The sequence below is a fragment of the Alternaria dauci genome, chromosome 9 (genome assembly GCF_042100115.1).
Source record: "Alternaria dauci strain A2016 chromosome 9, whole genome shotgun sequence".
Taxonomy (NCBI): Eukaryota; Fungi; Ascomycota; class Dothideomycetes; order Pleosporales; family Pleosporaceae; genus Alternaria; species Alternaria dauci.
Window position 1 is genome coordinate 576,317 of NC_091280.1, and position 23,360 is coordinate 599,676.

Consider the following 23,360-nt stretch of genomic DNA (forward strand, 5'->3'; position numbering starts at 1 on the left):
CTTAATACCGCCTGCGATACTTCCTAGACCGAGCTCGACTAGCAACGAGGATGCGCAAATAGTGTCTGCGACAGATGTCACTTATTCGACTAGCTTTGGAAGTTCAGATTCAGCAAGTAGCACAATCGCGATGCAATCTAGTGATGGCAGTCAGTCAACTGTAGCAACATCTGGGAGTGATAGGGGCAGCCCGAGTTTAGGAGGAGGAGCAATCGCTGGTATAGTTACAGGAGCTATAGTAATTCTCGCGTCAATCATCGGCGGATGGTTTTTCTGGCGAAGAAGAAAGCGCGCAAAGGAAAGCGGTTTGAGCTCGGGGGACGCCGAACAGGTCAGACGAGAGGAAAACGCGGGACTGCCATCATCATATTACAACTCAAAAGAAAAGCAAACTTGTCACCACCCTGAACATGTTCACGAATTTCCCGGGAGCGATCAAGCGCCGATACCAGCGCAAGAGCTGGATACCTCGCACTGGTCCTCGTCCACGATGACGGGAGCACGCCATTCCATAGGCAGGGCAGAATACAATTACAGGCCAGCTTACGAGCTACATCCCGACTCTCGGCTAGGAGAGCTGCCAGATTTTATGGATGAACAGACTTTTACAGCGCACCGTCATGATCTGGAACCTACTGCTACAACTACCGGTTCTACCGAGATGGCCGAAACGTCAAGTGATGCAGCATCACCGCATATTGAAGCGCAGAGGAGAAGAGAGATGGAATGGCTAGATATGGAGGAGGAAATGATACGGAAACGGCGGGAGACACTTACATTGCAAGGGGGTGCGAAGACTTAAGTGGAAGAGCAGTGGCGTGTGTGCAAAGGAACCTTGGAATGTGGTTAATACATCTTGTCAAGAGTACGGGGGACTGACAGGGTCGACTCCGTCACGGAACTTGGTTGACCGAAGCAAGAAGACGTGAAGAATTATGTGCTGAAGGAGGCGATAACGGTCGGTGAGCCGCGTGAACACGTGATGCACCACTCGCATAGCAGTGGCAATGCCTGCTTCACCTATGGGTGGGGCTGATGCTGAGAGAGCCTCCTTAGAACTGGCTGCATATCTTTGGGTAGAACAAGAGAGGGGCTTTTATCGGAATGAGGATAATGGTGTGTAATGAGTGTCGTGCATGACAAAGATGCATAGTATGCAGCCTGTGTAATAGCAACTCCATCAAAATGACGACCCAGAATTCATAAAGCATAGCAAGAGGTTGAAGAGAATAAATGAGGTCAAGAATGAATTGCATTGCGGGCCTTGTTGGCACTCCGCGTCATTATATAACCCAAACGCCATGATGAAAAAGATTCGTTACACTCATAGACTACCGTCGTCTACCACTTGAGCTTCTTGTCCTTGCCAATGAACTCATCAATAATGTCCAAGTAGTACTCCTTGAGATCCTCGACCTTGGGAACCTCATCGCTCTTGCTGTAGAGATCGTAAGGGTTGAATGCCTTGACAGCCTCCAGCATGCGCTCGTCCTTCTCGTTCATCATCCACCTGTACGCACCGCCAGTGTGCCATGGGTAGAAAGAGTGGTACCTGATCATAGCAAGACCCTCGTCAGGGATGCTGCTCTGGTCCTTCATGATGTGGTAGAGGTACTCGTCGTGGCCCCAGCTCAGCATGACATTGTCCATGCCGCAGCCGGGTGTGTAGATACCGTGCTCGGTGCTGTAGATCTCGTCGTTGTAGTCGGGGTTGTTCTTGAAAGTGTCGGGGTAAATGATCTTGGGGGAGAAGGCGCAGCCAACAGGGAATGTGTCGCCGACAACGTCCCACTGACCCTGGGCGTCGAAGAAGAAGAGGAGCTTGCCGAGGTCGTGAATAAGACCGACAAGCTGGAACCAACGGGGCTTTCCGTCGCGGCGGATAGCTTCGGCAGACTGGAGAAGATGCTCGATCTGGGAGAGGGAGGTGTCGGGGTCAGACTCGTCGATGAGTGTGTTGAGCTTCTCCATTGCTTCCCAGATGGTCATCTCTGCGCGGGTCTTGCTGTGGAATGCGTTGCGTGCCTTGAGGTTGTAGGCGACGGTTTGCTTCTCGTGTTGCTCGCGGTAGAAGTTCTTGACGCGGTCGCATGCCTCTTCGTACTGGCGGAACTGAGTCTTGTCCTTCTCAGCATCGAATTCGGATTGCTCGTAGATGTCCTTCTCCTTCTGTGTTGCGGTGCCGTTCTTGACCTTCATGGCGGCCTTGAGGACGTTGACATCGTCAATGGCGTCGGAAGTGGCCTCGAGGGCAAGACCATCGCGGTGGTCGTTGAAGTTCTCAGCCACATTGGGCGTCTCGAAGATTGCGCCTGGGGCCATGATGCGAAATGTAATGGGCAAAAAAGAGGGGTATCTCTAGAATATGCAAAGTGCAGAAATGCGGCACGCTATGGAATGGTTGTTGAAGATGTGATGAAGATGGAAGTTGAGCTGAGTGATGTGTAGAGAATGCGACAAGAGGAGAGCAGTACTTATCCTTTGGCCGCTACCATACAACGAAGCGTTGTCTTGCCAGAACCAGCAAACATCATTACGTCCGAAGTAACCCCAGTCTGCCCAGCCTGAAATTCTGGAGTCAGATTTCTCATCGTCTCCATCTTTGAGATCCACCTGTGGAGGTCACTCCGCACCGGTCTGCCAGCAAGATAGGGTTGGGCCAATGGTATCAAAGGAAGATGGCAATGTCAGGCAATTCTCGCCGTCGCGCTCATCTGCCGTTGAGTAGCCAGAAGGAGATCTGGGGTTCTGGAAAGGCGGCTAAGGGTCCTGGTTTGCATTCCGCCCGTGGTGGTTGGATACTTGCGTTAGATCTGCCGTCGTTCGGCGGGAGTGCATCGCACGCGTCCGCATGGGGCCATAGGGTGCAATTTTGCCCGCTCCATCTGCATACGGTAATTCTCGCCGCCCCAACAGCCGACGGTCCCTTGCTCTCGTCGCGAAGACTCGGATGGGCGACCGATGATCAGAAAACGTGCTGCATGATGACGCCCCAACTGGCATCATGCTGGGACGAAGGTCAGCCCCTCGAAGCACGTGACGCTCGGTGCCACCTTCCCCGACAACACCCCACGAACACGTTGGCTTGTCTGGGCAAACTGCTGCGGCGAAAATTTCGCGTGAGGCTGAAGCGCGTCGAGCGCGTATCAGAAGCCATCTCGCAGCCCCCGGACCGAAGCTATACCGGCGGGGCAGGCATGGCGGGGCAGCATCGGACGTCGGAATGAATTATAGAGTCAATCAACGCTTGACGTATGTCTTTAGCCATGCCAGAAGGGTAAACTTCAGCCACAGTATGGAGCTCCCAAGTAAAGGCGAGCCAGCCAGCCCCTGGCACGCAACAACCCCGCTGCCACTACTAATACCCCAAGCACACCACTGAGTCGCGATGAATCCCGCTCTCTCCAAGTTTATGCTCAAAAGTACACCCAAAAGTATCCTCGACCCACAGCCCGAAATGAACACTGCTCTCCCCCTCAACACTGGCGCTACCATCCCCGCTCTGGGATTGGGAACGTGGCAGTCTGCGCCTGGCGAGGTCAAGAAGGCCGTTGTCCACGCTATCGAGAGCGGTTACAGGCACATCGACTGTGCCTACTGCTACCAGAACGAGGATGAGGTCGGCGAAGCTCTCCAGGACGTCATTTCACGAGGAATCGTCAAGAGGGAGGACTTGTTCATCACCAGCAAGCTCTGGTGCACATTCCACACCCGTGCTGAGGAGGGTCTGCAGAAGAGCTTGGACTTGCTCAAGACACCTTACGTAGACCTCTACCTCATGCACTGGCCCGTTCCCATGAACCCCAAGGGCAAGTCTTCTACTTCTTGTGCGATACGCCAAAACTAACGTATACAGGCAACCACCCCCTCTTCCCCAAGCACGAGGATGGCTCAAGAGACATTGACACTTCAATCACCCACCAAGACACCTGGAAGAACCTCGAGAACCTGATCAAGGCGCATCCCGACAAGGTCAAGGCCATCGGTGTCGCCAACTACTCTGTCAAGTACATGGAGAAGCTTTTGGCTAAGGCTACCATCGTCCCCGCTGTCAACCAGATCGAGAACCACCCACTCTGCCCACAACAAGAAGTTGTTGACTTCTGCAAGGAGAAGGGCATCCACATCACCGCCTACAGTCCGCTAGGAAGCACTGGTTCGCCTCTCTTCAAGGACGAGGGCGTCAACGAGGTCGCGAAGAAGCACAGCGTCACCCCCGCCGTCATTCTCCTCAGCTACCACCGTAGGTTTCGCCAGACCCATGCCTTCTCAAACACCCAACTAACTTTGATGAAGTCGCCCGCAACTCCTCCGTCCTCGCAAAGTCTGTCACCCCATCCCGCATCGACGAGAACAAGAAGCTCATCTCCCTCGATGGCGAGGACATGGAAAAGTTGGAGAAGATCCACAAGGAGAAGGGTATCACCCGCTATGTATACCCTCCGTTCGGTGTCAATGCTGGTTTCCCAGACAAGCCAGAGGGCATGGATCTCAGCGGACCTTGACTGCTTGAGGCAAGCAAGTTGTAGGTTATGCAGCTAGGATAGGATCAAAAAGCTATACCCAATGAAATGTTATGAGTTTTACAATCATGAAGGATTGATGATGATTGAAATCTTATGCAAAGTGGTGAGGGAAACAGAAGCATGCTAAGCTTATGAATATAAACAAAAATAGAATCTAGCATTGAACTCTGTCTTCCCTGTCATGCGTCTCCATCAATTAATCACACCATCTACCTACCCATCCACCCACCATCAACAGTAAGCACCTCCCCACTAACATACGCACTCGCCGCACTCCCCAGAAAAACTACCGCGCCCTTGAAATCCTCCGGCGCTCCCCACCTCCCTGCTGGAATACGACTAAGTATACTCTCCGCTCTCTTCTCATCCTTGATCAAAGCCTCATTCATATCTGTCGCAATATACCCAGGCGCAATCGCATTCACACTCACCCCCTTACTCGCCCACTCATTGCTCAGCGCCTTGGTCAGCTGTCCCACACCACCTTTACTCGCCGCATACGCCGGCACAGTAATGCCGCCCTGGAACGTGAGCAGCGAAGCCACGTTTATGATGCTTCCGCGGCGGCCTAGGGGCAGGTCTGCGGGCTGGCTGAGCATGTGTGCGCCTACGTCGCGGCAGAGTTGGAAGACGGAAGTTAGGTTTACTTGCAGCACGGCGTCCCAGTCCTCATCTGGGAATTGGTGCGCGGGATGCCGCTTCTGGATGCCGCCGCAGTTGAGCAGGATGTGTATTCTGTGGCCGTCGGAAAGGATGCTGGGGATGAGGGCGGAGATTGAGGACTTGGAGGAGAGGTCTGCGGTGTAAATTGTGGCTTTGCGGCCGAGGGACTCGATCTTTTGTTTCGTGGTTTGGTTGCTGGTGTCGCGCTGGGAAGAAGTCGTTAGTGGTTGGAGGGATTGGGAGAGCGTGGTGAAGGCGTACTTGGACGAGGAGGATGTCTGCTCCTGCTTCTGCAAGGGCAATGGCCATGGACTGGCCGATTCCTCGCGTGCCGCCTGTTACGAGGGCCGTTTGGCCCTCGAGCGAGAAGAGCTGCTGTACAGATGTCATATTGGCTGTCTTGCTTGGTGTGGTTCGGAAAGCTTCAGAGAAGAATCAGAGCTGGGTTGAGGATCTCAAGGCTATTTGTGGACCTTAAAACGACAGAGGATCTGGATAAAATCCTCAAAGAACCTAATGCGAGTCAATCAAGAAATTTGAGAGCTTGCGGCAAAAGTCGACGGCTCTTCCTGCTGCACGATGTTTGGGTAGCTCGGAACTGCCTCGGAAAGGACCAACCCCACCATCTGGGCATGCGTCGGCATCTGCTGTCCCGCCATTTCAAACGCCGAAGGTGGAATTTGTCTCCATCTGATGCTGTACTATGAGGCAAAGCGCGCCGACTGTCTGGTGCGTAATAGCTCCCGATGCTTCGCGAGATGACCTGATTCTCCAACCTCATTCTTGTTTCCTGACCTTGACTTTGCATCATTGGAAAGCTGAATATCGCCGTGTAACACGCCTCTAAACCTTACACATACGTTCTTGAGTTGATCCCACTACACGTAGCGACAAAATGTCTTCAACAGAGACGTCAGGCGCCTCAAGGCAGATTCGCGCTTCAGTACTTCACGGCGCGAAGGATTTGCGAATTGTACGCGGCAACAATACTCCCTCGGGTTTGAAGACGCTAACAAGAAGCCAGGAAAACCGCTCACTCCTCCCACCTGCCCCTACAGAGCTCCAAATTAGCATCCGCAGCACCGGTCTCTGTGGTTCGGATCTTCACTACTACAGGCACTACCGCAATGGCGACATCATTGTGCGAGAGCCAATGTCATTGGGCCACGAGTCGGCTGGTGTAGTAGTAGACGTGGGTTCAGAGGTATCAAATTTCAAAGTCGGAGACAAGGTCGCATTGGAAGTTGGACAGCCGTGTGAGAACTGCGATAGGTGTAAAGAAGGGCGGTACAACATCTGCAAGGGCATGAAGTTCCGAAGTAGTGCAAAAGCGTTTCCGCACGCCCAGGGCACTTTACAAGACCGGATCAATCACCCGGCTGCTTGGTGCCACAAGTGAGTGTCGCGTCCAATGTGGCTGTTGGAGAAACTAACGATGAGAAGGCTACCAGAAGATATGTCTCTCGATCTAGGAGCCCTCCTCGAGCCTCTGAGCGTCGCCATTCAAGCATCGAAACGCGCACAACTAGCACCAGGTTCAACCGTCTTGGTATTTGGAGCCGGAGCTGTAGGTCTGCTGGTCGCAGCTATGGCCAAGATATCAGGTGCAGGCACAGTGGTGATAGCCGATATTGATGCTGGACGAGTACAATTCGCAGTTGACAACAAGTTCGCGCACCGCAGCTTTACAGTGCCCATGAAGCGTGGAAGCACAATAGAAGAGCAGCTGGACATCGCCAAGGAGGTAGCTGCCGAGGTCGGAAAGCTGTCAAAGGAAAGTGGTGGTGAAGTTGGCGAGGTAGATGCCGTATTTGAGTGCACCGGTGTGCCATCCTGTGTACAAGCATCGATATACGTAAGTTACGACAACACAGCTGAATTGGTTCGATACTAACAGATCCAGGCAACACGACCAGGCGGCAAGGTTCTGCTAATTGGTATGGGTACACCCATCCAAACACTTCCCATCTCCGCAGCCGCTCTCCGCGAGGTCGATATCCTTGGTGTGTTCAGATATGCGAATACGTACCCCACTGGTATCGAAGTCGTGTCAAAGCAGGGCGATGACTACCCTGCCTTCGCCAAATTGGTAACACATACCTACAAGGGCTTGGAGTCGGCAGTCGAAGCGTTCGAGATGGCAGGGAAGACAAAGGATGATAATGGGAATCTAGTCATCAAGGTTGTACTTGAGACTGGCGAGGAAAACTAGTCCAGTCTTTAAAAGTCGATTTCGGTGTTCTTAGGTGTTGGAGCATGTAGCAACTTGAACAGAGTTATTCAGTCGAGCTCCCATGCTTGCTTCACATGATTCGCTCGGTTCTCAATAGAACGAGATGTTCAGCCTCATGTTTTCGACTATGTGCCTTTGTCAGTGTTAGTAAACAAGTGACGTAGGCGGGGAAGCACCAAAGTACCCCAGCTTCAGACAGGTACAGTAGACTGTCGCTAACCATTCCTTTTCTTCCACAGCTACGGCAACCCCAACCTTCCCCAGCCTTGCCGTCCGCCTCCGCAGCGCCAAAGATCTTCGCATCTTAGCCTCCCAAGATTAGTGAGCGGTTTCCGATGCGAGCCATCTACTCTGCGCGGGGAAATTTTGCCCCAGGCTGCTGTGCGAAAGAGGAGATTTTCCCCATTCGTCAAAGTCCGACAATTTGTGCCTGGCGCGACGCGACTCCACGCGTTCCCCACACTTTTCGTCAACAATGACATGCATTTCTCCACAGGATTTCCGCGTTCCGTCTCTTATCATCGCCATGTTCGTGCCGAGGACGCGATCCAAACATAGCAATGCACTGCTCAGCGTAGGCAAGTTTGCCGCAATCCGGGGAGTACACTGGGGAAGCGTCAGGGTCGACTTCTAGACGTAGTTGTGGAATTCGCATTTCCTAGAGTTGTGTGCCTGGTGAAGAGTGTAAATGGACATGTACCAAGGGCTGAGACTGCGTCTTCGAGCTTAGCTTGGACCCTGAAAGGAGCTTTGACCAAGCATATCTTTGGCGACTGTAAGTCGGTGTGTTCCTGTAGGTGCTCAGTCAAACCTATATCTCTTCACTCTGGGCCTCGCTGGTTTCTTGTAGAGCTCATTCACTTGCAAACTTCTCAATTGCTCCTTTCCTTCACCCCAGCACATCCTTCACAATGGCACCAGCTGTCCGCAGACTCCGCGTCGCCGTCTCTGGCCTTGGCCGCATGGGCGCTCGCCATGCGAACCACTTCCTTCACCGCACACCCAAAGCCGAGCTCGTAGCAGCCTTCACACCAGCCGAGAATGAGATTGCGTGGGCAAAGGAGAACCTCGAGCCATGGGGCGTCAAGATCTACAGCGACTACGACGAGATGCTAAAGCACGAGGGTCTTGAGGCTGTCTGTGTAGCCACTGTCACGACAATGCACGCCGAGCACACAATCAAGGCCATTGAGGCTGGAAAGCATGTCTTGTGCGAGAAGCCTCTCAGCACCAAGCTGGACGTAGTACGTAGATTGCTATAGCAGAAGCCAGAAGGCGTGCTCTGACAACAGTACCTAGGTCCACCAAGTCCTCGACACAGCGAAGCGCAACCCTCACGTCAAAGTCATGTGTGGCTTCTCCCGTCGCTTTGACGCTTCCTACGTCAATGCCTACAACCTGACGCTCAAGGGCGACATTGGCCGTCCCACAGTTCTACGATCACAAACCTGCGACAAGTACGTTGCGCGAGCCATCATACTCTTTGATACAAGAACACAAGCTAACACCCACTCCCCCACAGATACGACCCCTCCGGTTTCTTCGTCGCTTACGCCGAGTTCTCAGGCGGCATATTTGTCGACTGCAACATCCACGACATCGACCTCGCCCTGTGGTACTTCTCCGCCGAAAGCAAGGGCAAGACCCTCCCCGTCGTAAAGTCCGTCATGGCCGTCGGCGTCACAGCGCTCGAGCCCGACCTCGCCAAGCACGGCGACGTCGACAACGGCGTTGGCGTCGTAGAATTCCATTCCGGCCAGATCGCATACTTTTACTCGTCGCGCATGAACGCCCCGGGCCAGCACGATATGACGGAGATTATCGGTACAAAGGGCAAGTTGGCTGTCAACTCGAATCCGATGACGGGACTGCTGGAGAGCCACATGTCTACGGGTATCCATAGGGACATTCCGCAGAACTATTATGAGAGGTTTGAGCAGGCGTTTGTTGAGGAGGCGAGGCAGTTTACTGATGCGGTGCTCGAGGGCAAGGATGTGCCGATTGATCTGCAGAGCTCGATGGAGGCGGTCAAGATTGGTGTGGCGCTACAGGACAGTCTGAGGAGTGGGAAGAAGATCTTTTTTGACAAGCAGGGTAACAGGGTGGATGATGCGCGGGCGAAGTTGTAGATTGTGCAGTTGGTGACGATATACCTGATAGACTGCCCGAACATATAGACAACTACATAGATGTAATCTCGGATCAAAAGTATTGAATGATTGTCATACCTTTTAATCACATATCACGTCCTTGAGCAACTGTCCTATGATATTGGGAAAGCATCTACACAATGCGCACTTTGAGGCAGACATAGGCAGGTACAACGTCTGTGGCATTGGTGTGGCTTGTCTTCCGTGACTTGTCCGTCATAAGATACATGTCGTCTAGCGTCTATCTACCAGTGTGCCTCCTTTTCGAATCATACCATTCCCCCATCCGTCCACATCAGTCGTTTCGTTTCGTTTCGTAGAAAGCGTAAGCCCAGCCTAGTCCAACACCGAATGCCCATTCCACCTTTTGATCTCTATACATCCATATTCGTCTATCGCACAGGCATGTTCTCAACGTTCTCAAAAGCAAAGCTCGGGCTGCCGGGCTCAGCAGTAGCAGCCTGCGGTGGGAGCTCCGATCGTGCATCACCCTGGCTGCCGTCCTCCTTAATCACAGTTCCGTCCTTGCCGCCTTCTGAGACAGTGATAATCTCCACGTCAACGCACTTCTGCACCGTCTGCTTCAGACCGGGAACCATGGCGCGCAGAGTGTCGAGCTCATCGAAAGCGAGTTCGCGGTTCAGGACGACATCCTTGGGCTCACCGTTATCGAGACGTCGCTTGAGGCCGTTGATGAAAGGCATGGCTTTCTTGGATTCAGACTTGTCAATCGATTTGCTGATGGCCTTGATGTCGATCGATTCGGCGTCGCGGAGCATGTCGATGTACTTCTTCTGCCAAGCCGGCCACTCCTTTGCAGCGAAGATGATAATCTTCTTCTCCTTCTTGGGATCGAAAGTAGCGGCTTTGCCCTTTGATAGCTTCTTGATGGCGTTGCCCTCTGCTGATGTGATGTTGGTTTGTGTTGTTCGGACAAACTCGCGGGCAGCGGTGAGGGAAGCGTTGGGCTCGGGGACCTTGGGCCAAAGCGCTTTCTGGATAGTCTCCTTGTTCTTGAGCACCTCGAGCCAGATGTACTCAGCCCAGTGAGGCGCAATAGGTGTAAGGAGGAGGGCTTGGAGTTCGACAAACTTCTTGACCAAGTCTTGGTGCATACCGATACCTGCAGCCTTGGTGGCCTCACGGTAGAAGTCGCGCGCGCTGGTGAAGTCATAGAATCCAGACTTGAGAGCTAGCTTGTAGGATGTGTTGGAGTAGTGTCCGAATGCCTCATGAACTAAGAAGTTCATCTCGTTGTCGAACATGTTGTCGAAGAGGAGACGCTCACTGCCGCTCTGTCGCTGGATAACGTCGGGGTTCTTGACCTTCGCTTCTTGTCTCTTCTGAATGTAGGCAGCCGCATCGGGAACGTAGATAGCCTCGTTCATCAAGTCTTCGCACCATTTTCGGAGTTCGAACAGCTTCAGGATGTTGCTGTTCGCGACTGTCTCTTCGAAGTTGGCGTCTGAAATCTCGTCTCCTGCGTCGGCAAGGGCAATACGTGTAGCGTCGGCACCGAACTTCTCGACCGCACCGGCGATGGTCAGGAAGTTACCAGTAGACTTGCTCATCTTGTCGCCGTTAAGGAGCAGATGTCCATTCACACGGAAACTGCGAGGCCAGTTCTCCTTCGGGAAGATGGCGGTATGTACGTAGAGGTTGAAGGTCAGGTGGTTCTGGATGAGATCCTTACCACTGGTACGCATGTCGAGCGGGTACCAGTAGTCGAAGTGTCGTCGCATAGTCTGTAGAGTCTTGGCGGGAATGTCGGATTGGGGGAGATCAGATCGGTCGCGGAGAGCAAATACGTAATCCCAAGCCTCGTCAGTGAGCTGTTCAGGCTTAACTCCGAGAGGACCAGGCTCCTTTCCGAACATGTCCTTGTGCAGCAGGTGGGCGAACGAGTAGTAGGCTTGGTATATGGTACTGTCTGACAGACTCTCGACCATCACACTTGGGTCCCAGGGTACTTTGGTGCCGAGACCGTAGGAACGGGCGCATGCCCAGATGCTGAGCCAGTCGACAACCCGCAGGAATTGGTTCTTCGCCTCTGGGTAATAGAGGTTGAGTTCGCCCTCGATATGTGAGCGGACCTTCTCAGCCCATTCACCGTCTCCTCCATTCGCTGCTGTGCCGTAGTTCATGTACCATTGGTCGAGTAGAGCTGCAACGCAGTCGTCACCACTTCGGCTGATTACTTTGCCATCAGGCTCGGCGTACGGGAAGGCATCTCCAGCGTCGATGAGCTGCTTGCGGACCAGCGGCTTGGCTTCTTCGACAGTCTTTCCGCTGAAGTCACCGTGGACCATCTTGCCCTTGTAGAATCCTTCCTTGTAGGCCTTCTCCTTAGCGTCGGCAAGCTTCGCAGAGTCCTTGGGTGACTGAATCTTCATCTCCTCCACCAAGTGCTTCGCCGTGAGGTTACCGTAGGAAGGGGTTTCAATGATTGGCAGGAGATTGTCAAATTTGACCCATTCCTTCTGAATACCGTAGTATTCAGCCTTCTTGGCGAGATCAAATGACGTGATGTAGTCATCTGGCGAGTCTGATGGCACACATGTGACGACAGCCGTACCCTTGGTGTCCTTGACCGTCTCCATGGGAAGAATGTAGACTTCCTTGTGGACGGAGAGAGGGGCGTTGACGACTGTACCAACAACATCCTTACCAGGGAAGGTAGCGACAATCGAGTACTCGCCCCATTTGGCGGTGGTACCTTGGTATGCCATGTTCCTTGCGGCCCTCTCACTGAGAACGTAGTATTCATTGTCGGTGATTTTGACCAAGGAGTAGTTGATCGCGGGGCCGACGAAACATGAGGTCTGGCCGTACATTGTCTCTGGGCGAAGAGTGGCTGGGACAAAGTAGCAAGAAGCACCTTCGGGGATAGCGTCGGCATGTGCCTTGGCGGAATCTGCCCACTTTACTACCTTCATCTTGAGCGCGGTGTACTCCTGGACGGTGACGCCTTCTCCCGACTGTCTGTCGTGGTCCATGCATGCTTGGCCATCCTTTGGGCTATATACAGTGTAGCGCTTGGCAAAGATGATCTTTCCCATGGCTTTCAGGCGGCGCATCTGCCAGGCGACGAAGTTGTCGTAGTAGGGGTTGGCATCGGTGGTGACGAACTGACGTCTCCAGTCTATCCTTGCTCCGAATGCTGTGAGGTCCTTCTTGGCGAGTGGGGGGAAGAACTCGATCCAGTGGTAAGGGTCAGAGAACTTGTGAATCTCTTCAAGAGGAATGCCTTGGGCAAGCATGATCTGGAACTGGTACTTTGTCTTGACGGTCTTGGCGGCTGCCTTGCCTTTCTGTGCCTTGAACTTGGTGAGGTCGGTCTTCGTCTCGGCCTGTGTTGGAGCTGGCGGCTCGGATACGGAAGTGTCGACAACGTCTTCGACAGGGCAGCGTTCAAAGTTCTGTCCGAACATCTCAACCTCCCGAACCAACTTGTCTGCACATGCCTTGATGGGCATGCCGGTCACATGGTAACCTAATGGGAAGAGAGCGCGAGCGCCAGTCATCCGTCGGAAGCCTGCAGTGAACTCAACTTTACTAGCAGTGAAGCCATGGCCAGCATGCAGGGTGCCGTTCATGTACGGATACGCAAAGCAACCGAACCATTTAGGGTACTTTTCGTGAAGTTGGTCAGGTGTGGTGGTGTCGAATGGTTCTTCTTCGAGAGATGGGGCATCGGGGTTGAAGACGCCTTGCTCCTCCCATGCTTTCTGGTACTTCTTCTCTTGCGCGGTCAATGTGTCACGCTTCTCGGTGTTCTCAATCTTCAGTGTCTTTGACTCAGCCTCCTGCGGCTTGAGTTGTTCCAAGGTTGCGGCGACGGCGCTCTTTGGCGCGTCGCTGAGTTTTGTGGCCTCCGCCATCACGACAATTCCAGAAAGTAAGAGAACGGTCGTAGAAGAAATTGGGAACGGTCGCGGAAACAAAAGTTTGTGGATGTGAGGGGTGTATGGAGGAGGATGGTGGCCAGTGCGGGCGTTGGCGGGTTAGTCACAACTTTTTCGATTTCGGTGCGAGGAATTGTGGGGCTGTTTGGTCTGTGCCTCAACTGTAGAGAACGTCAGTCCAGCATCCTCGAGAAACCACGCCACGAATCGACCAGTCGCACAAGTCGCTGCATCACCGCCGCCGTCGAATCGACAAAGCCAGCGATCATGCTGCGCTTCTTCAACCGCCTCCTCGGCCGCCACCAGAACACACTGCCACCCTTCGACTTTGCGCGCAACAAATACCCAGCCAAGAAGAAATGGCCGCCGTATCTGCGCGCCCTGACGGAAAAGCAGCAGTTCCGGTTCGAGCGCAAGTTCAAGCGCCGCATTAAGATGAAGTCGATACGGCCCGTCTGGAACAAGTGGACCAAGATAGTGCAGTGGAGTCTGATCACTTTCATCGCCGTCTATGGCGTCCTGTTCCACGACTTCCGCTACGATCCGATGAACCCAACGCCGGGCGAGCAGCCGTTCAAGGGGCTGAGGAAGAAGATGTGGGACATGCTTGGGGGGATCTATACACATACCGAAGATCAGGGTCCCACTATCCTTGCCTCTCTGGGAGAAAGTCGAGAACGGAAAGACGGTCGCGAGTAGCCTCCGGGCTGTAGTGAAGGAGATTAGCTCGTGGAAATGAAGAAGAAGAATCTGTACAATAGCCCCATCTGCAACGGAACCATCAAGCGAGTTATGGTCACATCGTTGAAAAAAGGATTGGAGTGGGTGACTTGAAGTCTCTTGTGTGAACACGGGAAAGACGTACCTGAACGCAAAAGGATAGCGGGGAGGTACTCCCCGGGCGGCGCCCTCGGCGGTGCAGGTATGTGTGGTGGCCTCGGTCTTGTCGCCTGGCCAAAGTTGATCAGTTTGCTGAATCGTGTTCAGGTAACAACAAGAACTCACGTCATACACCTGGTAGTTTTCCTCCCATAACTGCTTGACCCAGCACCTCCACGGCCCATCAGCCATCATGCATACGGATTCCGAGAAATCCAGATACACATGGGCCGTGGCCCAGTGCTGGGCCCTTCCCGGGGTGTCGAACAGAAACACCAGCCAGGCCGTGAAATGAGGCGCTGACGCCTGGTGCCAGCTCTTCGTCACGTACACACAGGTGCCCGTGGCTCCCGGCGGGAGAAAGAACTCATTCCACAGCCCAAAGGCGAACTGCTCGACCACCGAGGTGCGGTCCTTACGATTACGGAGATCGTTTCGGATCCCGACCTGGTCCCCGAGGATGATGTCGGGAGCAAACAGGATCTTGCCTGGTACTCCTCTGTACAGGTTGGGTTAGCATGTATACACCTTGCTCATGCTTGAACCTGAATGCAGCTTCCATCTGGCCCGCATCCCAGGCATACACAGCGGCTCCATGACACTCTGAGCCAAACTTCGCGCAGGCGTGGTGACTACATGAGGTCTGACAGATGGCCGTAGTAGCTGCTCTCAACACTCGAGGTATCCTGGCTCTTGGCTTTTCTTCAGTCTCAAAAAGAACTGTCTGGTTGTAGGTCGGCACAAACTTTCGTCGGGTGATTGTTTGAATATTTGTGCGAGCAGGTTTGGGCCGCTGTATCGGCGAGTTCATACGGTCTCCATGGGTGGACAGCTCAAGTCATGGAGGAGGTATCGAAGGCTCTTCCACCTTCCTTCCGATGAGCAAAAACCTACTTGTCAGTTCTGTGTCTTTCTGTTTGAGCGAAAAACTTACTGTTTCTTCTTCCTCCATCCACTTGGAAGTATCTCGTTGCTCTTGGACATCATGCCAAATCTTCATGTCTGCTGTCTCCAGTCCCCAGATTCCAGTATCGAGCTCTTTTCACACATCCTTATACTTACCTTTCATAAAATAAAACTCAAAAAGCAATGCTTGAAGAAAAAAGACACAGAAATCAGCACTCACATTGTCATCGGATCCGCCACAGGTCTTGGCCAGACCGTCGCATACGGCGGCCTTGCGGCCATGGTGGTGACCAAGAAAGCTCTCGAGGAGGAGACGGTGGCGGCAGCAGCAGCAGCAGCAGCGAACAGGAGACAGAAGAGGCAGAAGAAGACGACGGCAGCAACAGCAGCAAGAGGTTTGTGGTGGGTGGCCGGGCGCTGACGATACGTGCTTGTTGTTGCTTGGAGGTTCAAAAGGTCAACAGGCGTCACTTCATAACAAGGCAAATTTTCACATGGCATCACAACAAACGCGTTTGCACTGTTTACGGGTTCAAGTGAGAGGGGATGGTGAACGTGAGCGTGGAAGAGGAAGCGGAAATGACCTCATAGTGGAAGCCGAAGTGAATGTGCAAGTCTCTGGTATGTGTGCACCGAGAAGGCCGATTGAGTCCTATGTTAGATATCATGGCAGGAGTTGTAGGAACCAGGCTAATACATTACTCCAAGTATTACAGGTATCGCCATTGATGTAGGCTTCTGGCCCTGTTACAACAATCTCGTTAGCCAGTCATGAAGTAGATGTGATGCCCCGCGACCACGTCCATTTGGAATACTACAAAGCGTGGTGAGTAAAAGCTGCGCATAACTTGTATACAGATATCATAAACATGATCTTCTAAATAAAACACCATCAAGCAGCGACACACGTAGTGAGCTGATCTAGCCAACATCACATTGTATAGATCCAATAACACGTCCGGTTAAAGATTTAGCAAATTCATATATACTCAATGCAGTATCTCTACCCACATTCCGCTCAGTGAACATGGCCATAGGATCAATACACTCCATCCTAACCTAACACACATTCCAGATATCTTGCTTACACGTCAATCAAGTTCTCGCCCTGTTCGCCATTCTCAGCCGAGTTGTCCTTGGTATCCTTGCTGCCCTTCTTCTTGTCACTGTCGTCACCGCCCCGACTCCTCTGGTAATATTGGTCAAGGACCTTGGCTGGGATACGGTTGAGCAGTTCCTTGGGGTAGATACGAAGCAGCGACCAAGCGAGGTCGAGAGATTCGTGGATGGAGCGGGATTCGTAGGCACCTTGGGCGATGAAGGAGCGCTCGAACTTCTCAAGGAACTCAAGCGATAGCTTGTCTTCCGAGGACAAAGCCTCCTCTCCGACGACTGCCTTCATGGCAGCAGCGTCACGACCAATGGCGTACTTGGCGTACAGCTGGTTGGACACATCACCGTGGTCCTTTCGTGTGCGGCCCTCGCCAATGGCGGACTTCATGAGACGGGAGAGGGATGGGAGGACGTTGATCGGGGGGTAGATGCCCTTGTTGTCGAGTTGACGGTCAACGAAGATCTGACCTTCTGTAATGTAACCGGTCAAATCAGGAATGGGATGTGTGATATCTGGCGCAGTTAGTACAGGGCGTTAATGGTGTAATGTGCAGGACGTACCGTCGTTAGGCATGGTGAGAATAGGAATCTGAGTAATAGATCCGTTACGGCCCTCAACACGTCCGGCACGCTCGTAGATGGTAGACAAATCCGTGTACATGTAACCGGGGTAACCACGGCGACCAGGTACTTCCTCTCGGGCAGCGGAGACCTCACGCAGCGCGTCGCAGTAAGAGGACAAGTCGGTAAGAATGACCAAGACGTGCTTCTCGAGCTGGTAGGCGTAGTATTCGGCGGTAGTAAGGGCAAGACGAGGAGTGATGATACGCTCGATGCTAGGCTGGGTTAGCTGGGGTCGTGGCGCATGCGCACTTGACTTACGTAGGGTCGTTTGCCAAGTTGAGGAACAGGGTGACACGCTCCATACTGCCGTTCTCCTCGAAGTCGCGGGTGAAGAAGCGACTCGTCTCCAAGTTGACACCCATAGCACCGAAGACGATGGAGAAGTTGTCGTCGTGGTCGTCGTGTACACCCTTAGACGGCTTTCCAACAAGACCAGCCTGTCTGCAAATTTGCGCGGCGATTTCGTTGTGAGGTAGACCCGACGAGGAGAAGATGGGAATCTTTTGGCCACGCGCGATCGAGTTCATGGTGTCGATGGCGGAGATACCGGTGGAGATCATCTCCTCGGGGTAGACCTGCAGCTGGTCAGTCGCATGGCCAGAAGAAAGCAGGATTGATGCATACACGAGAGTATGGGTTGATGGGAGAACCGTTAATGTCAAGGTAGTCCTCGGCGAGCACCTTGGGGCCCTTGTCGATGGGCTTTCCTGAACCATCGAAGATACGACCCAGCATGTCCTCGGATACACCGAGCTTCAAGCTGTGTCCGGTAAACTCGACTTTGGTCTGCGACTGTTAGAGTAGTCCCTGTAGTGAGCGCCGGGTCTGAGTACCTTCTTGACATCGATACCAGATGTGCCTTCGAAGACCTGTAGCGCGATTAGATTGAGAAGTCGCACGGCTTGGGCGTGTCGCAATTTACCTGGACAACGGCGCGGTTTCCTGCAGCCTGTGTCAGTCTCTGGGTATATCATCGGCGTCGGAGCAGCTTACCTCGAGCTTCGAGGACCTGACCAGAGCGCTCGGTGCCATCGGGCAGAGTCAGGGAGACAATCTCGTTGTATCGCGGGAATTTGACCTGTCCACCACACGCATAAGCTTCCTCTCGCTCCTTCTCAAGTGCTTGGGCTACGCACATTGTCGAGGATAACCAATGGGCCGTTGACGCCGCCGATGGTGTTGTATCGTATCCTAGGCGCCACCGAGATCATGCGGGGGTCCACAACTTCAGGCATGGTGGCGGTAGTGAGCGGTTCGGGGAGGTGCAGGTGTCGCTCGGGGTTGGATCGAGGGCCGCGGTCGGTCTGTAGCCTCGAAGATCGGTGGGTGACGAAGTTAGAGGTCGGCCGTCCAAGTGGGTTGGGGAAGCTCTGACCAGGATGTTCTAGCGTCTATGCCAGATGCGACAATGACGCTGGGCTGTGGCAGTTGGCCTTGGCATTTCACCGCGACTTACACGTATGACACCCTCGACTTTGCGGGTGAACAAAACACGAAGAGCTTGCTGCAGCATCGTCGTCAGGTTTATGCTTGGCTCAAATTCTCATATTAGTGCAAGCGTCATTAACGCGAAACACCAAGATAATGGTAAAGGCTAGCACACCAAGGACTTGTAGCAACGAATGAACCGAAGAACGCAGTGCACCTGAGGTTGCGGCAGACAGATGGTATTGCAGTACTACTGTAGAACTATGCTATCCTAACAACATCCATCCCTCCAGCTTTGCCAACATAAGAATGCCAACCTAGGTACCCATCAAATCCGAGCTTCACAAGAACATCAATCATCTGTTGAACTTTGTCAGTGAATGTAGGATAGAAATCTCAGCAGTAACAGGACAGAGTATGTGTAGGATCAGACATCCAAGGAAGGTATTCGCGCTCATTGTCCATCGGTTGTAGGTTCAATTGATGGCTAGCGTGGAAACTGCGAATGTGGAAATGTTTCATCATGAAGGGGAGAAGTGCAAGAAAATTGGGTAGAACTGACCTTTTCTTCAAAGCAGACACGCCAAGCGACTGTTGTTAGCCATCATGATTACGCGCATACGCGCATGCCATTGCGCGGCAAAGCCGTCTGAGCCTGCATTATGCGCACATTCAACAACAATGCAGTTGTCACCAGACCGGTGTAGTATTGCGAAAATCTCGATGCGATGCGATGCGATGCCGGGCTGGGCGACAAGACTGGGAAAGACACGCGCCGATCAGCGTAAGCGGGGATTACTGTACTTGAATATTAGCAATCTGACATGCAAACTCAATCAGATGATTCAAGAATAGAGACTGAGGTCATACGACAGTACTGGCAAGTAGCAGTCGCCCGGCGAAGGGCAACCGAACAGCGTTGCTATCTTCAAGGTCGAATCGGTAAGGAAAAGAAGTTGCTGAGGGTATAATCTTCCCAGAGAAAAGCAAAGAAAAAAAGGAGTAGACTTACGTTACGGAGAGGGCTGGCTCCGGGCCTTGGATAATGCGCATGAAGCAGCCCAGAGCCAGTGGTTGTTTGCATGTCCACCACGACGTGCGGATTGAGTTTATTGTCGAGAGAAAACCAGTGTCGCGGTCGAAGAAAAGTACAGCGCTGAATTAGCGTGCCAAGATTTATCGCGTCACGTGTGCACCCGAACGGGCAAGCGGGATTATTTGGAATCGTCATCCGGACAGCAGCGACCAGCAACAAGGCATCGCGGCTAGAAAAGACTGCAGTGTGCGCCCTTTGAAGGTGGATAAAACTGAACAACAACCAGACGCGTTGTTGTCCTGCTGTGCCGGTGAAGACTGATCGTGAGCTTGCAGTTCGGAAAGATTGGGTTCTGCCCAGCCACGCAGCTTGGCCCCCTAACCAGCGCTGATCTTCGGAGAGGGCCATGCGCCCATCACCTCTCACCACGCCAGAACTCCACCACTCGACGCCCGCGTCCCTGGCATCGTCCCTGGCCCTGGATCTAAACTCGCACCGGACGCTTCGTCGCATAACACCGCGTCACTAGACGTCCTCGCCGCGCCGCTCTCGCAGCCTCTGGACGGCCTCGCTCTCGTCTCCACTCCACCGCTCTGCTGGCGGGACGGATGCGACACGATATCACCCGACACGACACCGCGCCAGACGTGGCAGCACACCTCAAGTCCGCCTTTCCGCCCTCGTGAGTATTGCGCTGCACCTTGCGCGACATCTTGCTTGATCCTCGCCCTATTCCCACTGCCCGGCAAGTACCGACCACCGGCCTGCAGCGCGCCCCATCGCGACACCCGCGCGGGCAATTCATCAGCCTCCCCCATCGGCGACACCGGCGCCATATTTCGACATCTCGTCGCAACCACCTGAAACACTCTTCTCCCCATTGGACTCGACGCGAATTTCCGAGCACGTATGACTTGGAAGCGGTACCATTGCTGAACCCATCTTGTCGCCGGCCATTCTTCGCATCACGCGGACCGACCTCCCAATTTCTTAACCTGTCGCATCACCTCTGCCCGATACATTCCCGCCATTGCGAGGCGACTGTCCGCACTGAAGACCCAGCAAGATGATGACAACGAGCTATCCACACAATGGCGGCATGCCCCCCCAAGGCATGCAGCATGCGCACCCAGGTATGGGCGGCCCAGGCCCAAACCCAGGCCAGCATGGAATGCCGCCGGGCATGCAGCACGTCTCCGGCCCCAATGGTCCTGTCAGTCAGGCTGGGCCCATGATGGGAATGCAGCCAGGCATGGGTGCCAACGCGCATGCCCTCTCACACCTACAGCCCCAGCAGCACATGTTCCCGCAGCAACAGCAACATCAGATGAGTGAGTACTACCGCTTCGTACTATCACCGAGCAATGACTGACAGAGTTGACAGTGAACCCTGCAATGATGCAACAGCAAAGAACAGCCCAACAAGCCTTCATGCACCGGCAGCAACAGCAGGCCATGCTTGCCCACCAGCAAGGCGGTATGGGAATGGCTTTCCAGAATCCCATGAACTTGAACCAAGCACAAGCACAGCAATTGCAGGCAATGAGGAATGGACAGATGGGCCAAGGGCCGTTTGTCAATCTTCCTCCCCACCTGCTCCAGCAACAACAGCAGATGGGCGGCCAACACCCCGGAGGCCCGCAACAACAAGCTGTTATGGCACAAGCAGCCCAACAACACGCCCATCAACAGCAGCAAATGCAGGCGCAACAGCAGGCGATTGCTATGCAGCATGCCCAATCTCAATCTAGCAACCACAGCCAGGCAGGGAATCAGGGACCGCCACAAACCTCACAGCCTCAGCAAGGGCCCCTTCGCCCTCCATCTGCGATAGGGAGTCACCAAGGACAGTCCTCACCAGCTCCTCAGCCTACGCCCCAGCAACAACCACAGCCACCACCGCCGCAGCCGCAACAGCAGCAGCAACAGGCTCAACAACAGGCTCAACAACAGGCTCAACAACAGGCTCAGCAGCAGGCTCAACAGCAGGCTCAGCAACAGGCCCAACAACAGGCCCAACAGCAGGCTCAGCAACAGGCTCAACAACAGCAGCAGCAACAGTCATCCCAACCGCCACAATCGGGTCCGGGGCCACAACAGCAGACGCCTGCTCCATCTCAACCGCCCAACCTACCTCAACAAGCAAACCAGCAGGCTCAGAACCAGATGCAACAACGTAATCCAGCACTAGCACAACAAGTACAGGCTCAGGCTCAAGCGAACGCCGCCCAAAATCAGGCTCGTCAAATGGTAATGATGCAGCAGAAACAAGCTCAGACTGTTTCTTCAGGCCAAGGTACACTCAAGCTGTTGAACTTCGTGGAACAAATAGGAAACTTCAACAGCACAAACAACAACATTGAGTGGTGGCAAGCCTTTGTGGATAGATTCTTCGCAGAATCTGGATCCTTTGTCCACGTCGTTTGCTCCTCGAGTATAGAGAGAACTAAGCAGTTCGAGATTGTTTACGCTGCGCTACCGCGATACTTCTACACGCTCTTCAACACAGACGTGGCTAGCTTGCAAATTACTCTGGACGGAGCGACCGAGAAGGTTGCGGGTGCTGAGCTCAAAGTAACCTGTGAGCGAGCAAAGTTCATCTACACATACAAGAACTCTTGCCAAGTTGTGTACCAAGGCAAATTGACCGCGTTCTGGTCTGGTTCAGACAAGCTGGAGTGGTTGATGTTCGACGGTCTGGGCCACGAACAATTTATACCACTCAACGCTCTGAAGCAAATGTTTGTTCAGCCATCACCGAATCAACTGAATCCAAACCAGTCGCCGCGGATGAAGAAGAAGGGAGCGCCACAGCAGCAACGAGGGGTTGAACCGCCAGAAGCGTATCTACCTCTCAACAAGCTGCCCAGTGCTAGTACTACAGACTACGGGCTGCCTCACGGCTTGCAGGCCTATCTTGAGGTAAGGCTCTTCTCCACATCTTCCTCATGGACGTTAACGCTAACAAGCATAGATTTACGAGCCAATGAACCACATGACAAGCTTGATGGTACATTACCTCGAGAACCCTCACATGAAGCCAAGTGAAGCTCTGGAGTCATGGAACAATACCATGGCAAACACCCAAGGCGGTCCTCAAGGCCCGCAGCACCCAAATCAAGGACCGCAACAGGGACCAGGCATGCAGCCCAACATGCAGCCCGGTCCGCGACCAGGAGGCCCCGGCCAGCCCCAAATGTTCATGTCACCCGCGATGCAAAACTCCCTTCTTCCTAACGGATCAATGGGTGGGTCGCCTCACTTCCAACATACACCCTCGCCTAACTCGCAGCCCATGATGAAGCAACAGAGCACTAGCTCGCACACCATGAGCGTCAACACATCTCCAAACATGATGAACAACAAGCGGCGGCGGAGCACAGTGAAAATGGACAACGATGACGGTGGCGGAGAGATGAACGGCGGGCAAAAGGTCAAGCAGAGCCCAAGAGTGGGAGGTAACAAGAGGATGAAGGCGGGCAACTAGTCCTTCATTGCTTGTTCCTTGCCTTCCTCCTCTTCCGCGGCCTCTGTCGCAGCATTCTCGCATCTCTATCTTTTGTATAGCGCGGCGTTTGTCTCTCTCCCGATTCCCGCATCGAATCGTAGTTTTCACCCGTCTTCTCTCCCTCTTGGCGTTAGATCTCCAACATTATTACCCCATTTCAACTCGGGCGGCTATCTGTCTTGTTTGCTTCTCCACCTTGTTTGCTGGCGTTTTGTGGGCATATCTTGCTGTCTGTTTTCTCTTGTTTCTTTTACCTACCAATCCATTGTAGGTCAACATAATTCGTTCTTGTACATTATCGACGATGACGGAAAGTGGATAGCTGTAGAGAAGGCAGCTCAACAAGGAAAGAGCAAGTTGTCCGGTCTGGACAGTGTTTGCGGGAAGCA

General features: G+C 53.4%; 9 protein-coding genes across 9 annotated transcripts; 5 read left to right on the top strand and 4 right to left on the bottom strand.

Annotated features, from left to right (window-relative positions):
- Positions 1 to 1,341: 1,341 nt before the first annotated feature.
- Positions 1,342 to 2,322, bottom strand: ACET3X_008900 (uncharacterized protein; the record flags this gene model as incomplete). Its single annotated transcript, XM_069455035.1, has 1 exon — positions 1,342 to 2,322. One exon carries the CDS (start codon positions 2,320 to 2,322, stop codon positions 1,342 to 1,344), a length of 981 nt encoding a protein of 326 aa, XP_069302977.1.
- Positions 2,323 to 3,388: 1,066 nt separating this feature from the next.
- ACET3X_008901 (uncharacterized protein) lies at positions 3,389 to 4,505 on the top strand (the record flags this gene model as incomplete). Its single annotated transcript, XM_069455036.1, has 3 exons — positions 3,389 to 3,809; positions 3,857 to 4,243; positions 4,297 to 4,505. 3 exons carry the CDS (start codon positions 3,389 to 3,391, stop codon positions 4,503 to 4,505), a joined length of 1,017 nt encoding a protein of 338 aa, XP_069302978.1.
- Positions 4,506 to 4,735: 230 nt separating this feature from the next.
- Positions 4,736 to 5,752, bottom strand: ACET3X_008902 (uncharacterized protein; the record flags this gene model as incomplete). The annotated part of the gene is made up of 2 exons (XM_069455038.1): positions 5,451 to 5,752; positions 4,736 to 5,395 (listed from the first exon to the last, which is right to left on the bottom strand). The coding sequence occupies exons 1-2, from the start codon at positions 5,577 to 5,579 to the stop codon at positions 4,736 to 4,738; spliced, it is 789 nt and encodes a 262-aa protein (XP_069302979.1). The 5' UTR covers positions 5,580 to 5,752.
- Positions 5,753 to 5,901: 149 nt separating this feature from the next.
- ACET3X_008903 (uncharacterized protein) lies at positions 5,902 to 7,491 on the top strand. The gene is made up of 4 exons (XM_069455039.1): positions 5,902 to 6,162; positions 6,214 to 6,584; positions 6,633 to 7,044; positions 7,093 to 7,491. The coding sequence occupies exons 1-4, from the start codon at positions 6,085 to 6,087 to the stop codon at positions 7,399 to 7,401; spliced, it is 1,170 nt and encodes a 389-aa protein (XP_069302980.1). The 5' UTR covers positions 5,902 to 6,084; the 3' UTR covers positions 7,402 to 7,491.
- A 433-nt stretch (positions 7,492 to 7,924) lies between these two features.
- On the top strand, positions 7,925 to 9,590 carry ACET3X_008904 (uncharacterized protein). The gene is made up of 4 exons (XM_069455040.1): positions 7,925 to 8,215; positions 8,273 to 8,666; positions 8,722 to 8,879; positions 8,945 to 9,590. Exons 2-4 carry the CDS (start codon positions 8,334 to 8,336, stop codon positions 9,549 to 9,551), a joined length of 1,098 nt encoding a protein of 365 aa, XP_069302981.1. The 5' UTR covers positions 7,925 to 8,215; positions 8,273 to 8,333; the 3' UTR covers positions 9,552 to 9,590.
- Positions 9,591 to 9,964: 374 nt separating this feature from the next.
- On the bottom strand, positions 9,965 to 13,453 carry ACET3X_008905 (uncharacterized protein; the record flags this gene model as incomplete). Its single annotated transcript, XM_069455041.1, has 1 exon — positions 9,965 to 13,453. The coding sequence occupies one exon, from the start codon at positions 13,451 to 13,453 to the stop codon at positions 9,965 to 9,967; it is 3,489 nt and encodes a 1,162-aa protein (XP_069302982.1).
- A 291-nt stretch (positions 13,454 to 13,744) lies between these two features.
- Positions 13,745 to 14,520, top strand: ACET3X_008906 (uncharacterized protein; the record flags this gene model as incomplete). The annotated part of the gene is made up of 3 exons (XM_069455042.1): positions 13,745 to 14,073; positions 14,356 to 14,399; positions 14,465 to 14,520. 3 exons carry the CDS (start codon positions 13,745 to 13,747, stop codon positions 14,518 to 14,520), a joined length of 429 nt encoding a protein of 142 aa, XP_069302983.1.
- A 1,826-nt stretch (positions 14,521 to 16,346) lies between these two features.
- On the bottom strand, positions 16,347 to 18,234 carry ACET3X_008907 (uncharacterized protein; the record flags this gene model as incomplete). Its single annotated transcript, XM_069455043.1, has 8 exons — positions 16,347 to 16,888; positions 16,937 to 17,211; positions 17,258 to 17,574; positions 17,624 to 17,785; positions 17,833 to 17,868; positions 17,922 to 17,941; positions 17,993 to 18,077; positions 18,136 to 18,234. The coding sequence occupies 8 exons, from the start codon at positions 18,232 to 18,234 to the stop codon at positions 16,347 to 16,349; spliced, it is 1,536 nt and encodes a 511-aa protein (XP_069302984.1).
- A 2,295-nt stretch (positions 18,235 to 20,529) lies between these two features.
- On the top strand, positions 20,530 to 22,950 carry ACET3X_008908 (uncharacterized protein; the record flags this gene model as incomplete). The annotated part of the gene is made up of 3 exons (XM_069455044.1): positions 20,530 to 20,794; positions 20,848 to 22,385; positions 22,438 to 22,950. 3 exons carry the CDS (start codon positions 20,530 to 20,532, stop codon positions 22,948 to 22,950), a joined length of 2,316 nt encoding a protein of 771 aa, XP_069302985.1.
- Positions 22,951 to 23,360: the final 410 nt, after the last annotated feature.

Excerpts from the sequence above, each read along its gene's own strand:
- ACET3X_008903 (XM_069455039.1), top strand. The coding sequence starts at position 6,085 with ATGTCTTCAACAGAGACGTCAGGCGCCTCAAGGCAGATTCGCGCTTCA. Across the intron at positions 6,585-6,632 it reads CCGGCTGCTTGGTGCCACAA|GCTACCAGAAGATATGTCTC; the intron begins GTGAGTGTCGCG and ends AACGATGAGAAG. Across the intron at positions 7,045-7,092 it reads GTGTACAAGCATCGATATAC|GCAACACGACCAGGCGGCAA; the intron begins GTAAGTTACGAC and ends TAACAGATCCAG.
- ACET3X_008904 (XM_069455040.1), top strand. The coding sequence starts at position 8,334 with ATGGCACCAGCTGTCCGCAGACTCCGCGTCGCCGTCTCTGGCCTTGGC. Across the intron at positions 8,667-8,721 it reads TCAGCACCAAGCTGGACGTA|GTCCACCAAGTCCTCGACAC; the intron begins GTACGTAGATTG and ends AACAGTACCTAG. Across the intron at positions 8,880-8,944 it reads CGATCACAAACCTGCGACAA|ATACGACCCCTCCGGTTTCT; the intron begins GTACGTTGCGCG and ends ACTCCCCCACAG.